At 37.2% G+C, this 17719-nt stretch overlaps 1 protein-coding gene across 1 annotated transcript; it reads left to right on the plus strand.

Moving 5' to 3' along the window:
- Positions 1 to 8497: 8497 nt before the first annotated feature.
- On the plus strand, positions 8498 to 15886 carry pheta1 (PH domain containing endocytic trafficking adaptor 1). The gene is made up of 3 exons (XM_033972982.2): positions 8498 to 8578; positions 8954 to 9022; positions 10589 to 15886. The coding sequence occupies exon 3, from the start codon at positions 10628 to 10630 to the stop codon at positions 11462 to 11464; it is 837 nt and encodes a 278-aa protein (XP_033828873.1). The 5' UTR covers positions 8498 to 8578; positions 8954 to 9022; positions 10589 to 10627; the 3' UTR covers positions 11465 to 15886.
- Positions 15887 to 17719: the final 1833 nt, after the last annotated feature.

Here is a 17719-nt window from a genome sequence, read left to right on the forward strand (position 1 = left end):
TTCATTCACACATGTTTAACACACAAACCTGCATATGTTCTTTTCTCAAACAAAAACACTCTGTTCCACCTTGTGATGTCATGTGGTGATACAGGAAGTGCTCCACTGTGTTTTTAATCTCCATACATCTTCACTAGAATCATTTGGATGATTTCAGCTCTGGAATTGCCGATCTCTACTGAACTAAAGGTAAAAGGAGCTGTTAACTTGAAAACGACTGCTTCATGACATCACAAGGTGGAACAGAGCATTTTGAGCTTTGGAGATGTAGACAGACTAATAATAAAGGGTCAATGAAATGTGTGAATGAAACAAAATAAAACACAACATTATAATATGACTTAAAGCTCACAAGAGTCACTTTTGTGTAATATAGGACTTTTAACTAACTTTTGTCTTTGTCTTGGTTTTTGTTCTGGTTTATGGTTAATATCACTATAATTATGGTTAATATCGCTGTAATTATGGTTATATTGCTGTAATTATGAAACAAAGATGAGGATGTGATATTATTCAAAGATGCAGGCAAAACTATTATAAGATGAAATAATTTTAAGGCACAAGATTAACGTGATAAATGTGTGTAATTTAACTACAAGGCAGCAACCATAGACTGTATATATAAATGAACAGCCTCACTCCAGATTGGCTCTTTGGTTGCTATGATACTCGTAGTCGGAATTCCAAATTTGGAACTTGGCTCCAAATTGGCCCCTATAACTGCTCTAGCCTTGATAAGCTTTATTTAACTGGAGCTGACCGCTGTGGGTGACGTCACACTCACTTAGTCCACTTCTTTATACAGTCTATGGTTCAATGCATGTACGCAACCTATTTCCATACTTTTCCAGTTCCCACAGAGTTACTGCATTTGTCTATAGAAGAACATATGTTTGTATGGTAGACATAAGGTAGTGGAGAGTTTCTATTGAGTGTGTTCAAAGTGTGTTGTTGAGAGGAAAGTGAATGGAATAAACCAAAAACCTAGCAGTGCTTTATCAGACAGACAGGGGGCGACGTTGAGGTTTGTCCAGCCATCACACTGTTATTCTATGCATTCTACCCACAGTGTCTCATTTTATACAGCTTCTAATGTGTGTACGCTGACCATTTTGTTGGATACAACTCTTCAAACTAAATTATGATGAAAAAGTGGAAGGATTATAGTTTAAAGGGTCCATATTACACTATTTTCTGATCTATGTTATAATATTAATATAATGTTCCTCATCAAAAACGTACCTGGAGTTGTATTTTGTTTCATTCACACATGTTTACCACACTGCATATTTAGGCTGAGCTCTTCTCTCAAACTGAAAACACTCTGTTCCACCTTGTGATGTCACATGGTAATACAGGAAGTGCTCTACTGTGTTTTTAAACTCCATACACCTTCACTAGAATCATTTGGATGATTTCAGCCCTGGAATTGCCGATCTCTACTGAACTAAAGGTAAAAGGAGCTGTTAAAGGAACTGTTACCACTTTATGACATCACAAGATGGAACAGAGCATTTTGAGGTCTGGAGATATAGACCGATTAATAATACAGGGTTGCTCATGTGTGAATAAAACAAAACACAACTCCTGGTATATTTATGAGGAGATAACAGCATTATAGCATAGCATAAAGCTCACGAGAGTCAATTTTGTGTAATAAAGGACCTTTAAGAGAGAGGACTGAAGACGCCTTGAGCCCAATGGAAATTAAAACTATTGATTTAAAGTTTGCTTTGTTTTATCTGGTTTTATTCATTCTAGTTTAGGAAAATGACTTTCACCACATGTAGCAAATTGTAAAAGCAGCTATTTGTGAAAAAAATGAGACTAAAAGGTATTTTGCTAGATGAGAACCATGCAGATTCAACTACCCGCGACAGACATTTTTATCCAATCAGAGACATTTGGGATGAGAACCATTTTGGAAGAATTGCCTGTTACGATCCTAGACAATTCTTTCTCAGTCATGGTTCAACATTAGCTTGACATTTTTTTCACTTATGGTTCCAAATGAGATACAGGCCTTGAGAGAGCATTGGCAGGGTATGTTAAAGCCACAGTACGTAACTTTTTAGCCTAAGAATAGACTAAAATAAAAGCATGTTTGTTCTGTTTTTTCATTGCACTGAAAATAAAAACATGCATCCTTATTGTGAGCAGACTCTCCACAAACCTGACTCTTACTTGGTCTGGAGGAGGGCCTCTTCCTGCTTGTTTCCATGGGAATATTGTTCCTTTGGCTAAAATATTCCACAGTATAGCATGAAATTCTCATTCTCCATGCAGATGTTTCATGTGTGGGTTTAACTTTTTGTTTCCATGGAATCATACAGGTGACTTGCCACCTCCAGAAAGTTACATACTGAACCTTTAATATGGTCTTTCCCTTTTACTTTTTATGATCAAACAGCCAGTGGTGGATGAAGTACTCAGTTTTGTTACTTAAGTAAAAGTACATATACAAAGGTAAAAAGTTACTTGAGTAAAAGTAAAAGTATCACATGAAAAAATGTACTTAAGTAAAAGTATTTAAGTACACAATAACCCCTCAAATCATATGAAAAGTACTTTTTTACTTTTCAGGCTTGTTCAAAAATGTAATGAAGTAAAAGTAAAAAGTATCCACTGTAAAATGTACTAAAGTAAAGTACAGATACCTACAAATTCTACTTAAGTACAGTACTTTACTACTTGTACTTCATTATCTTCAACTACTGCAAACAGCCAGTGTATTTTTCCCTATGAAATCACAATTAAAGTTTATTTAAAACCACAAAGCAGTCCCTAGTGGTCTGACAATCTTTGAGAGAACTGCCACTCCTTTGCAGGCCAAAACGGTCTATTTAGTTTTCAGCTTCTGTTTCAAATATGAACCTTGTGTGAGATTGGTTTTAAATGATGTGAGGATGAGGTTGTGTCCACTTAAGGAGCCAGGGCTGTTCTTGTTTCACAAAGTCACAGATCAAAGTTCAGTTTCTTATTTACATTAGCTGTTGGCTTTGGACAGAGGAGATCTTTGCTCAGTCTTATATACACACAAACTATATACACAAACTGAATTCATGACTAAACTCTATTGTTTTAAGAACCTGCTGGAAAAGGTCTAGAGTTTCTGTTGTGTCCACAAACTGTTTGGATCCAAATGTGACAAGTAAACGGTACTTTGCACATGAGAAAGTGTCTCAGTGTTTTTCTTATATCTTAAACCTGCCCTATTGTGCTTGTGTCTGCTCTATAGTTATAATCTATGACACCTGTGGATCATTATGTTATAATTTGCACATTTTAAGTTGCAATATTCATCTAAAACAACTTAATAAAAGAAACAAGTCTGCTGATGTTAGAAGACTGTGGTGCTGACGTTGCCGTAAATGTCATCACAACAAAAGCACCACATGCTGTCGGCCCCTTGTATGGATAGCTGCACATCACACTAGTGAGCAGCACATTTTTTTCATTCTTACCAAAATGACTATGCGACGCTGCTAAATCCTACGAGTATCACTGATTAAGAAAATAAAAATGGAGAACGTCACAGTGGGCGTGTGAAAAAACAGGTGTTGATCAGCAAAATGGGGTCTTGAAAATATTAGGTTAAAGATTACTCAAACACGAATCACTCCAAATACAACTCCAGAGGGCGCCCTTGAGAAAGAGAGCCCAAGAGCGCATTGGGTTCCCCTGTACAAAGAAAACAAGAAAGCAAGAAATTCGTCAAAAACTAAAACTATGTACTTCACCAGATCTCAGTTACGGCTCTTATGACCCCATCTCTACTTTTAACAGAGACCTCATCGAATAAGTCCCTCATTATAAAAATCTTGGTGTTTAACTGGATAGCATCTTTTAAAATACACATTGACAACCTCACAAAAACATAAAACATAATATAGGTTTTGTTTACAGGAATAAAGTGTTTTTCCATATAAAAATAGCAAAACATTAGTTCAGTCTACAGTCCTCATATCTCTTATAATCAAAACAAAACAGATTATTCTGTAATTTTTTGTATTTTAGGTGAGTCAGACTCAGAACATGAAACATTAACTTGCATAAATGTTTAGTATCCATCTAGTCATTCCAAAGTAAATATTTTAAGTAAAATTAACTTGCAGAGATTAGAATAGATTAGATAAATGTGTGTAGAATACATTTAATTCAATGCATTTTATCTCTAAGTACAAATACACTGAATTTTACTTCTTTTGTATTGGAATACCTGGAATACCTACTCTCAATTTAAGTTTGACCCCAATTTAGTCCTGATGTAGACTTGGTTCTAATCCTGGTTTAGTCCTGATCTAGTCCATATTATTATTATTATTATTATTATTATTATTATTATTATTATTATTATTATTATTATTATTATTATTATTATTATTATTATTATTATTATTATTATTATTATTATTATTATTATTATTATTATTATTACTATTATTATTATTATTATTACTATTATTATTATTATTATTATTAACAATAATAATCATCATCATAATTCCAGCTCCAGGGTTACTCGTCTGCCTGGGAGAGCTGCACATTTAATCAAAGTTGCCAAAAGCAATTTTTGCTGAGCTTTTAGGAAGAAAAATACATTAACTGACATGAGCAGCTGCATCAGATAACAGAAGATTAGCGTGATGAGAAAGCCAGCCTGCGGTGCTAAGGCTCGTCTGCGTTGGAAAACACAGTGGCCGGAGGTGCAGTACAAAAATGGAGGCTGGGGTCAGAGGAGCAGCGTAGCATGGCAGCCCCACAACAACAACAACATCATTTAAATCTGTGGAGCAGAAAGCCAACGCATGTGTGACCAGCTGCTGTGCGACCTTGGGCTCAAAGAATGCAATGTTCCCTGATGTTAAATGGGGTCAGTGGGCGTTGCCGGGGAAACAAAATAGGCTGTATATTTAGGGATGTCGAGATTCATTTAATAATGGTTGAATTTGATGATTTATGCCAGTGTTTTGCTGTGTTTCAGATGACATCACAACATCCTGTAAGCCAATGTTATGAGGTGAGGGGCAGCTAAGATGAAATATGGCATGTTCTAGAGCCCAGTCACTAGGAGCTCAGTGGTTAAGTTGGTAGAATGCTCCTCATTGGTTGAGCAGACAGATCCACTGACAGTCAGGTTGGTGTTTCGATTCCAGCTCCCACAGATGAATGCTGTTATTGTGTCCTTGTGCAAGACACTTAATCCACCTCACCCCCAGCATCTGTGTTCACTGGTGTATGCATGTGATATGTGTATATATGTGTGTATGCCTTGATATAAAGCACTTTGAGTGGCTTGAAGGTGGAAAACACCATTCACTATTGTTTTTACCAGTAGAAATGATCAGGTCCAACTTTTATAGATTTTCCTAAAATGTTTCATAAGAAAATAGAATATAATCAATAGGGAAAAGTAGCTCTTGCCACCTTGGAGCACTGCAAATTGCCCACAAAGCATTGCAACATCCATTTTTTACAAACTTTATTTAAACACTAAAGTTCTTTTTCATAAAATAAGTCACCATGTAATTCAGTTTGCTGTTTTAGCAAACACTACTGCAGATAACACTATTATCAGATCGATTAAATTAAAATCAGGGCAAACGTAGCAAAAAAGTCCATTACTGTACACCACAGAATCCTTGTGTATTATGCATAAGGTTGCTGGTTCAATGCCCTGGACCACAACAATATAAGTAAATTGGCACACTTCATTATGGAAACAGGGTGAAGAGCAAATAGTGGTCTGGGCAGCTGTCAGGAAGGGAGAATGGCATTCTCGGTAGTCAAATACAGAGCCCACTCTGAGTTCATGGTGGGTGCAAGTCCTTGGGAGAGACGTGTGCATGGTGGCGAGGGCCATCATCGCCGCTTGCAGCTTTAATTCAAGTTAACGTTTCATCTAGGGCTTGTCTGTGGCCTATGTACTTGTAATTTACTATTTTAATTTGAAATGTTTTATGTATTGAACTGTCCATACATAAGAAGAGCAGCGTGCACAGGTGAGTCTGAACAAAGCCCAGGAGAGACGCTGCCACCTACTGGTGAAAAAAGAAAATCTAATGAACTTACCCATGGGAGCTTTAATATATTTATGTCCCATTATGAACACATAATGGGACATAAATAAATTAATTGATTTTTTTACTTCATTCATTGATTTTTTACTTAATTCAGCTGGTCATATACTTGTGAAATTATAATTGTCAAACTTCATCAGGTGTAATGAAGAAATAGGAACAGGTATAATTTGTTTCATTCACACATGTTTAACACACAAACCCTGCATATTTAGGCTCAGTTCTTCTCTCAAACTGGAAACACTCTGTTCCACCTTGTAATGTCTTGTGGTAATACAGGAAGTGCTCCACTATGTTTTTAAACTCCACACACCTTCACTAGAATCATTTGGATGATTTCAGCCCTGGAATTGTCTATCTCTACTGAACTAAAGGTAAAATCCAGCTGGTAACTTGGGAACTTCATGACATCACAAGGTGGAACAAAGCATTTTGAGCTTTGGAGATATAGACAGACTAATAATAAAGGACTACGCAAACATGTGTGAATGAAACAAAACACAACTCCAGGTCTGTTTTTGAGGAGGTAACAGCATTATAACATGACTTAAAGCTCACAAGAGTTTATTTTGTGTAATACGGGACCTTTAAACAAGCTTAATAGCCAAAAGAACAAGGCCTAAGAATAAACAGGGCCACCAGGTATAAAATAGGGCTAAGAACTTCATCTGGGAGGCCTACCTGGTTTAAAACAGGTCTAGAACAGGATTAAACTGGACCAGGACCACAGAAAACCCTGTGTGCCCCAGAAACAGCCCATGCACCAAAGGTTGAGAATCACTGAGCCACAAGAAGTCATAGCAAAGTAAGCCCCCCTGTATCCGCATACAGGTGGCATTTTGTGGTCAATAATTATAATCTGAAGAGCAGCAGGTGGCAAACCCTCCACCAAAAAGGTTATACAGTGCAGCTTTAAAGATCCAGAGTTTTGGGTTTGGGATATTACAAGATTTGCAATGACTAAAGCGTTTTCTTGAGATCAGTTTAGTCAAAAGAGGACAGACATTATTATTTACTCTGCCAATTGTTGCCGACAAATGAAGTTGCGAGCATAAATATGACAAACATAAACATAAATGAAAAATAATTCATTATGTCAGTTTAAATTTTACATTACACTACAACATTAATAAAAGTTAATAAATTAATTAAATTTAATTAATAAAAGTCTAATTGTGCACTGTGAACAAAATATTCTGTAACAACTAGGCAGCAATACCAAACCTTATAACTATAACCCTAAATATTTTAGGTCTATAAAGGTGCACTATGTGACTTTTCTCACAATGGGTTTGCCGTTTACTTGTCCCTATGGAGATGCCATTGCTTTTGCTTGAAATGTTCCACAGTGGAGCAATCAGTCAGGCCAAGGTCAGGCCACTTCTTAATGTATTTTTTCTCAATAAAAACACCACTAAATGAATAAATGCTGTATACTGTGAACATTCCAAGCAAAGCAATGTCAACCCCCAAGCAGGAATGTTACACAGTGCTTCTTTAAAGTGTCCATTGTCTATAAGGCCTATGCACGCTCCTTAAATACAGACTTATGCCCAACTTGTATTGCAGATATGGAACATAAACTGACATACTTTTGTAAAACAGAGTTTAAACAAGACCTATGCTTCAAAAGTAGTAAAATACTCTACTTAAGTATACATTTTAGGCATCTGTACTTTACTTAAGTATATTTTAAAGTGGATACTGTTAACTTTTAATTCACTACATTTGAAAGCAGGTATCTGTACTTTCTACTCCAGTTAATTTTTTAACTGGACAGAAAAATAACAGTATTTTTTATTGTCTGAGACCTGCTGAAAAGACTGAGGGTTTATTTTCAACAAGTTCATAAAAATATAGAAATAAAAAGAGCTAGAAAATAAACGATTCAGTTGTTTCTGTCAAACAATATTCAGCACAAACCCGTATCAAAGTGAAATACTTTTAACTCTTTAAATATATTTTTAAACAGGTACTTTAAGACTTTTACTTAAGTAGATTTTTTCATATGATACTTATACATTTACTTGAGTATTTTTGTTCCATTATATGTACCAAGATTCTGTACTTGTTCCTCCACTGCTATGCTTACAGTCTAAGTTCTATGTTTATTGAGCTGTTTTAACTCCAAACTGCACAACATTCACTCGCCAATTTCACTGGGTTTAGTTTTAAGTTAATTTAAAAGTATAAAAAAACGTTTCCTGCCTGGAAGCATCGCTATCCAGACAGCAGACTTTTGCCGCAGCTGTGTCCTCGGGCAAAGGAAGACACGGCGCGCCTGTTTTATGCACCCGCTCATCCGAAAAAACTTCACGGCTTTACGCACACTGCCCAATATTATAACTCCGCCCAGCTGAGCTCACCGTGTAGTTTGTGCATACGTCCAAATTGCCTGTGTGTGTCACGTGATCGGAGAGAAGGGAGGAGAGGAAGAAAAGGAGAAAAAACGAAAGAAGACGGGTCAAAATAAGATAAGACAGAAGACTTCGCTAAGGGTGAGGCGATGCATTTGGATCATTTGAATACGTAGCATAGAGTTAGCTTGTAAATCGTGCTAACCTAACCTTGTGTCACTGGGAAGAAGATAACAGCTGTTAGCTTGTAGCTTTTGTCAACTTAAAATGCTGATGGAGGCACATTTGACCCAAGCAGCCAGATGCGTAAAACGTTTGGCACAACTTTGACGCACAAGACGCACGTTACCTGATTTGTTTTGGTTCGTTGGCTATTTAAATATGAAATGACACTCCTGGAAACTACGTGTGTCAAAAGCTCGTGATCAAAACATTTAAGAGGAAATTACGCACACGTGAACAATAGTAATTAACAGATGTTCCGATGTGACTGACATTTAGGGTTTTATTTTTCAGCAAAATCCAGGTGAAAGTCGAGGTAAAAGACTGAAAGCGAAGGCATGAAGGTGTCACGATTCATTACAGGTGAGAACACACGCCCTCAGTTCACGATGTAGTCAATATTTACTCAATAGAAAAGTACTGCTGACATTACTCATGCAAACTGCACTGGTGTTGGCACTGTACAGTATATTATAATTATCAACACACACAAAAATACGATTTTAATGTTATTATGGTCATGTACAAGTTACATGTTAAAACTATTAAAGGTCTTATATTATACAAACTTTAAGCCAAGCCAAGCCAAACATACCTGGAGTTGTGTTTTGTTTCATTCACACATGTTTGAGTAACCCTTAGTCTATTTGCATCTCCAAAGCTCAAAATGCTCCGTTCCACCTTGTGATGTCATGCATTGGTAGTTTTCAAGTTAATGGTTACCTTTTACCTTTAGTTCAGTAGATTCCAAGGCTGAAATCATCCAAATGATTCTAGTGAAGGTGCATGGAGTTTAAAAACACAGAGGAGCATTTCCTGTATTACCACATGACATCACATAGTGGAACAGCGTGTTTTCCCATTTGAGAGAAGAACTTAGCCTAAATATGCAGGGTTTTTGTGTTAAACATGTGTGAATGAAACAAAACACAACTCCAGGTATGTTTGTGATGAGGAATCAACATTATAAAATGGATCATAAAACAGTGTAATATGGGCCCTTTAATGTCAGGTTTTGTATGATTTTCCTTCTAAATTATTGCTTAAATGTGTATCTAGTTTAAAGCCACAGACTAGAAATAGAATAGAAAAGAAATGTGTGTTTTTTTTCACTTTGGTTGTTTATCGCATAGAAAAATGCATGTCCTCACTGTGTGTGAGCTTGCTTCTCCACAAACTTGACTTACTTGGAGAAGAGCCTCTTCCTGCTTGTTTCCTTGGAAATGTTGTTTTTTGGCTATAATCTTTCACAGTATGGCATAAAACTCATCTATCTCCATAGAGAATGTTTTATATTTATAGTATTTTTTTTTTTTTTACTTTTGTGTCACCTCCAGAAAGTTCCATACTGTACCTTTTCAATTATAATTTTAGTATCAATTAGTATCTGGCTATTGATACTTCTGACACTCCTGCCGCTTAAGGTGTATTGGTATTACAAAACCCAGGTTTGGAACTTGGCTGTTTACAAAGTCCTAATCTGGATCCTCATTTCTAGTCCCACACGTGACTCTGCAGTATGTAATCCTATATAACTGTTCCTCTGTGCTCAGTGACCTCATATATTTACTTCGAGGTCAAAACATTGCTGTTCTTGCACAATATGTTACTTATAAACCTTATCAAGCGGAAACTATCTAATTGGTTTAGGCCTATTTAATTTACAAACAAAGAAATGGCCTTAATTCTTTTTAATAAGATTGAGGCAAATTAGGTTTGTAATGTTCACATAACCCAATGACCTTGTTTCTTTGAATGCCACTTCTTAGGAAGAAATGTCGACCTGTGTGTGGAAAAGTTAAAGTAAAATTATTTTAGATCTGACATAAGCATAGTTAACATTCCTAAAAGCTAAAAATACAACGATGTGCCAAAGTGTAGCTGCTGTTTAAAGATAGCTGTTAGATTGTGTATTTCTTGTTTCCACAGATAAATAAAGCCATTGTGGAAAGAGGAAGAGGAGTCACTATGAAGCTGAATGAGCGCAGTGTGGCTCACTACGCCACGTGTGACTCTCCTCCAGACAAAACCGGATTCTTGTTTAAAAAAGGTGAGCGTAACACGGCCTATCACCGCCGCTGGTTTGTGCTCAAGGGGAACATGCTGTTTTACTTTGAGGAGCGGGACAGTAAAGAGCCCATCGGGGTCATTGTGCTGGAGGGCTGCACCGTGGAGCTCTGTGAGTCTGCGGAGGAATTTGCCTTCGCCATAAAATTCGACTGTGCCAAAGCTCGAATCTACAAGATGGCAGCGGAGAACCAGGTTGCCATGGAGTCGTGGGTGAAGGCGCTGTCCAGGGCCAGCTTTGACTACATGCGGCTGGTGGTGAAGGAGCTGGAGAGGCAGCTGGAAGAGGTCCAGGAGGCCCAGGGGGGCATGGCCTGTAAACCCAAGTCCATCAGAAAGAACCAGGCTCTGCGCTCCAGGTCAGGTGCCTCCTCATCATCCTCCTCTTCCTCTTCTCTCTCCTCCGCCTCCAGTGCTACGGCCTCTGCCCCAAAGGGTGCCCAGGACGAGCCCCCGTGCAGGGAGAACGGAGTGGCCTGGACCAGAGGTTCTGTCGCTGTGTCTAACGGGTCCATAGAGGGGACATCGTCCTGCGCGTCCTGGGACGGCAGTGAGGACTCTGGGATTCACATGAGCGCAGGGGCAGACGGGGTGAGAGCGCCCCCTGTGCCCCCTCGGAGGAGAGGCGCTTCACTGGAGAGCCCCTTCTCCCCCGGGACGGGCTGCTTCTCAAAGCTCCATGACTGGTACGGCAAAGAGGTGCAGGAGCTGAGGGCAGAGTGGTTAGAGAGCCAGTAACAGCACTGTGTCACTTTATGTGTGCTATTATCATTACTATCATTCCAACACAGACATTCTGCCCCTCTGAACATCAGTGAAGGGAAAGATCTGAATGTGAGACCTCTATTGTGCCAATTATTATTTTTGATTCTGTTTTTCTATGTTACAAAGAATCAGTGAACCTGTGTCTTTACCAAGTTATAATCAGACATTCTAAGGAGCAAAAGTCAAGAGCTAATATTCAGTCACTGTCACATTCCCAAGTTTTTATTTGTATTTTTAGTTGGTAATATTTCCAACACGATACAATCAGACCAATCGTGAACTCTTCAAGTGGTTTTGTATTTGTGCTGTGGAAATCCAACACAATTCAACCAGACTTCATTACTGGACCAACACTGACCACTGCAAATCTATAGTCATAGATCTCTGTGGTATCTTCGTTTGAGCTTTTGTGTTCTATTTGCATTTTTGTACTTTTATACTATTCCAACGTTACTTTAAAAGCGCACTAAGCAACTTTTCTAGCGGAGGGCCCACTATCTGCCTGTCTCCATGGAGATGTTATTACTTTGCCTGGAATGATCTGCAGTATGGCATTAAACATATCTAATCTAAACTGATCTCTCCTGGTCAGGCCAAGTTACAGGTCAGTATGTCCCAAATCAAAACACTCGTAATGAAACGGATGCACTATGGATACGTTTAATGCCATATTGCAGAATATTCCTTCATCTCCATGGAGACAATAAAAAGACAAGACAAGAAAAGTTCCATATCTGCATCTGTAACATTACGATTATGGAGGAAAAATGACCAAGTTATAACATGTTTTGACAGAACACCAATGAGAGAATGGGAGAAAAACTCAAAAGACTGCAGTTATTTAGGTAATAAAATATAGCAGTAACAGTTTTATTGAAACATATTTGGAAATACATGGGATTCTTGAATTAGTTTAACAGTTCATATTTCATTTAAAGATCAACTGATATATTGAGCCGATATTTGGCCTTTTTAAGTGCATGTATTCCAACAGTGTTTTTTGACAGATTTGTGTTTTCATTGAATTATTAACAGAAATAGAGTTTTTCCTTTTACTATGAATAAGAAACACTCATTTGTCAGTCATCCGTGCCAACAGAGATTTAATTGTGTACATGTGATTCACATTTTTATGTTTTTTCTATCTTGAGTCTTGTTTATCCAAGCTTAGGGCTATCGCCTTAAATCTCTAGCACAAGCCGATATTTTGTTTTGGCTGATTTGCAGCCTAAAAGCACACATAAAGATTTAATACACAGAGATAGCTGCGCAAAAAAAAGGAGTTTGGAGGAGTTTTCAGAAAATTTAAATTACATCATTTGGGAAAAATTATGAAAATCGGCCCAAAATATCGGCCCCAAAAATATCAGTAGAACTTGCTCTGAATTCCAATCAACCGTTATCAGCTATGAAAAACCCAAAATGGTCCATCTCTAATTTCAATCCTCTCACAAATATTAATGCTTCTGGAGTTGTAGTTTCACTCTGAGCAGAATCCTACTTTTTGAACTTTTTTTTTAAGTGCCCGAATGTATGCAGCCCTAGTTGAAAGTGTCCACCTTCCCCCTTTATATAGAGGATTCTGCCAGCTCTGAGTGGAACCAGTCTGGGTCGTGAACATAAGACCCCAATGCCTCCCCAGACACTTTGCAGCAGAGGTTGTGTAATTGCTAATGCCCGAGAATGCCCCAAAGACCCTGGGTGACTGTGGTGAAAGCACTGTGTCTCACCCTGAGGCAGTTGTGGAGGTATTTTTAGCCCCCGTTGGCCATTAGCTGTTAGCCAGACATTCTCCATTCTCACTGAAGAGCCCCCACTGCCCTGGAACTTGTAGCATTTGACACCCATTTTGTACCTCTTTTATAAAGTCATTTTGTTACATTACTTCCTGTTCATGGGAGACATTTTGAGTGCTTTTCCCCATTCAGAAACTGTAATATTTTGTTTAAATTGTTAATTGCCATGGCAACAGTTCTAATTTTTCATCATTTCTGTTCATAGCTGACATTTTGAGTACTTTTCCCCATTGAAAAGAAGATAATTGGTTTTGAATTATTAATTTCTATGGCAACAGTACTTTTTCCAAGTCATTTGTATTAACAAGTCAAAACAAAATATTATATTTTGAGAATGGCACCGTAGAACAGGATTCTGAAACTCATGAATATGTGATATTTTGAGATAATTAGTTTTGAATTGTTAATTTCAATGGCAACAGTGCTAATATCATTTTTTATCACAGTGAAACCTATTGTGGGGATATGTGATATTAACTAAATTATAATTTTTTTAATTTTTGTTATTCCTCCTGATAACAATTAGGTGATTCGTATTTGACGAATCACCTAGTACCTTTTTGTACCTTGATGAGTATTTTTAGCCCATTAGCCGTTAGCCAGATGATGCTTTGTCACAAAACACTTCAGTTCTCCATTCTCACTTAGGAGTCCCCTCCCCTGGAATTTGTAGCATTTAACACCCATTTTGCACCTTTTTTTCCCCAAGTCATACTCATGGGTAACAGCTTCCTGTTTTTAGGTGACATTTTGACAACTTTTTCTCATTCAAATTATATAACACATAATAAAATAACCCATAGATTGTTTAATGTTAAATAATAAGCTAAATTTTGAGTACTTTCCCCATTCAAAGGCTATAATATTTGGTTTTAAATCTTTAATTGCTATGGCAACAGGTTCTAATTTTCTTCATTCTGAAACCCATGAATAGCTTGATATTCATGTGTTTCAGCTTCCTGTTTACAGGTGAGATTTTGAGTACTTCTTCCCATTCAAAAGATCTAATATTTTGATTAAAATTGTTAATTGCTATAGCAACGGTTCTAATTGTTCTTCATTCAGAAACCCATGGATAGTTTAATATTCATGGCTTTCAGCTTCCCGTTTATAGGCAACATTTTGAGTATTTTTTCTCCCATTCAAATTATACAATATTTTGATTCAAACTGTTAATTGCAATGGCAACGGTTCTAATGATTCTTCATTCTGAAACCCATGGATAGATTGATGTTCATGGGTTTCAGCGCCAAATTTTGAGTACTTTTCCCCCATTCAAATAAGAAAATATTTGGCTTTAAAACTTAAATGGCTATGGCAACAGTGCAAATTTAAATTTAAATCACACTGAAATCCGTGAAAAGGGATGTGTGATATTGCCAAAAACTAGTATTGCTTTTATAAACTTCTGATAACTATTACATGGTATATATTGTTGCAGTCTGTCCAAAATGTACTTAAAAACCCCAGTCTTATGTTGACCTCTAGGTTTAATGATGGGTTCCAGATCATTTAAAAATGAACAGTTTTTGATACAAACAATTTTTCATATGTTCAAAACTACAGTTGTATTATGTCTTTGCAAATGATACTTTGCCCATGTTTAGCTTGTTACATCCATAGACTGTCTCACTATTTGGCCTTTTGGGTTACTGTTTTTATCACATTTTTGCGTTTGTCTTAATATGTTTTGACCAGATTCACATGAAGCCGATATCTTACTGTGCCTTATAATTTCCCTATGCACTTTTACTGTCTATTTTCCTCTTATGTATGATGTGTTTTTCTCCATCGTTCTACTGTTTGACAATGGCTCAGTGTCTTCAATCACATTGTTGCTCAGCACTACAATTACTGTCAATCATTTTACTTTTTGAAAAGAGAATGTAAACAACTTGGTACTGAATTCTACAAAGGTACACTATGTAACTTTTTGTTTTCTATAAGTTTATTCAATAATAGTTCAGCTAATAGGTAGCATTTGTCCATTGATCAGAACATTGACGGTTCGAATCCCACTCTCTACATAAACATCATTGTTAGAGCGGTCAGATCCACTATTCCAAAGAAGGTGGAGCAATTCCGGTTCCCACAGATGAATACTGCCGTTGTGTTCTTGGGAAGACACTTAAGCCACCTCATCCCCAGTGTCCCTGTACACTGGTGTATGAATGCGTGTGTGGTTCCTTGATGTAAAGAGCTTTTACCATCCAAGGAGATGTTGTTGTTTTGCCAATATGTGATTAAACTTGGCAATCACCATGGAGACAAAGTGACTCCACCAAACCAATTTATTTTGACAATAAAATCCCTGTAATTAAATACATGGGAGTTGTTTTAAGTTTATACCATTCTGTGATAAGATTTTTATGAGACAAGTAGGTGACAGATCCTCTACAAGAAAAGTTATACAGTGTACCTTTAATTTAACCACAATTGCAGCAAAGTTTGCTTTTTGACAATTAAGCTTTCAACAACAAACGTGAGCCAAGAGAAAATAAGGCATTCCTATTTAAGTGTTTCTAAGGTACTGTATTCTTAAGCAATCATGTGTACTAATGTTTAAAATTCTCAATAAACATCTACAATTCTCGTTTGTAATTATCCAGTGATGTGACATTCGTGAACGAGTCGGCTCTTTTGAACAATTCCTTTATATACGTTTTAATACGTTTTTTAATTATTATTATTGTAATGCAATATTTTATTTGGTGCCGAGGTCTCTCAGCTGGCCTGGGAACACCTTCGGATCCCACTGGGTGAGTTGTCTGGGATGTGGGAAGTCCAGGAGTCTCTGCTTGGACTGCTGCCCCCTTGATAAGTCTCTGATAAACGGAAAAAAAAATTAATGGATGGACGATTTATTTAACTTCTACATCATTTCAATGGATAAACTGTTTATCCATTGAAATTATGTTTATCATAAACACAGACACACTCTCAGTTTGAACAATTTTAAACAGATCTGAGCCTTGGTCTTTTCTCTCTGTGATTAGTTGTTAAATGAGTTCTCATATTGGCTGCTGTCATATAAATATTTTGAAAGGCTCTTTGCCATGAATGGATCCAAAAGAGCTCAAAGTCCCATCACAATAGTACTTTCCAAAAGTTAAATCTGTCAACTGGACAAAAAGTTATAGGATTGTCTAGTTGATGGATTTTTTTGGCTTTTATTATGGATCAGACCTGGACGACTGAGGGATTACTCAGACATTCCATCACAATAGTTATCAAAGTCACTGATTTACACGAGTGTGCTTTGGAAAAATGCCTGATTGGATTTAACAGATCCACAAAGCTGTCTAATGCAATAATTTGACATTTTGGGTGTGTCCTGAACCTTCTTCGGAACCAAAAACATACAAAAATGACAGCTAATGAAACTGTCCTAGTGCCAGACGCAGTGACGCAGACATCATTTGCACTTTCTAGCTCAAATTGGTGCAATTAAAAAAAAAACTATCCGGGGATTTTGGATGATCCTTTTAGCAGCAAAAATGTGCGGCAACTCAAAAAGGTTGATAACAGTTAGCATTCGCTTAGCACCAAGTCTAAAATGATCTTAGTGCTTCCTGCCTCGTACAAAGAATGTTATGAGCCCAATGGACCAGCAGGTGGCGCCGTGCAACCATTTTAGCGCGCTCCACGGGGTCTGACGTCATGAACGGATCCTGGCAACAGCTGCACCTGGCTGAACAGGTTCGATACGAAACAGGAAAATCATTAGTGATACTTTGCAGCTGATATCAACATTCCGTGGGGATGTGAGACTAACTTTAGCTCTGCCTGAAGCTGTTACTCATATTAGACTTTTATCTGAGCTTTGTTTTAGAACAGGTGAGCTAATTTGTGCTATTAAACAAGTCCCTCTCAAATAACATTAAAGTCAGACGCTAGCTAGCATTAGCCAACAGTTTTTCAGCTAGTTACACTCACGTTTTTGTTGGAAATTAAACTAAAGAGGATCATGAACGCTCGGATTGATCACAGAAACGTGAAAATGTGCTGCTTAAATCAATTTTGTATTTTTTTCTTGAGTTTTCAGGTTATTTTAAAACTTTTTCGGCTGTGTGTGTGTGCGCGTGCATGCGCGCATTGTATCACCATGGTAACTGGTAACAGCGTGATGTCGCTGCTAAGTATCGATATTTAAGTACGGGATTTATTTTAGAAGTTACAATAAATATGTGACAAGATATGCCAACTGTTAAGGGAAGGGATAAAAGTGTCGGCGTATTTCCTTTCCAACTGAAAAAATGACTTGGAGGCTACTTTTATTTGCGCATTTTAAATTATTATAATATGGTTTTAATAGTTTTCTGTCTCGCAATTGTTTTTAATTAAGGTTTAAATTACTCCTATGTGCATTTTCATAGATAAAGGCACAATTATTATTACTGGCCTACCGTTCGACTAAAGTTTATTTCTATCT

Source organism: Periophthalmus magnuspinnatus, chromosome 9 (genome assembly GCF_009829125.3).
Source record: "Periophthalmus magnuspinnatus isolate fPerMag1 chromosome 9, fPerMag1.2.pri, whole genome shotgun sequence".
Classification (NCBI taxonomy): domain Eukaryota; kingdom Metazoa; phylum Chordata; class Actinopteri; order Gobiiformes; family Gobiidae; genus Periophthalmus; species Periophthalmus magnuspinnatus.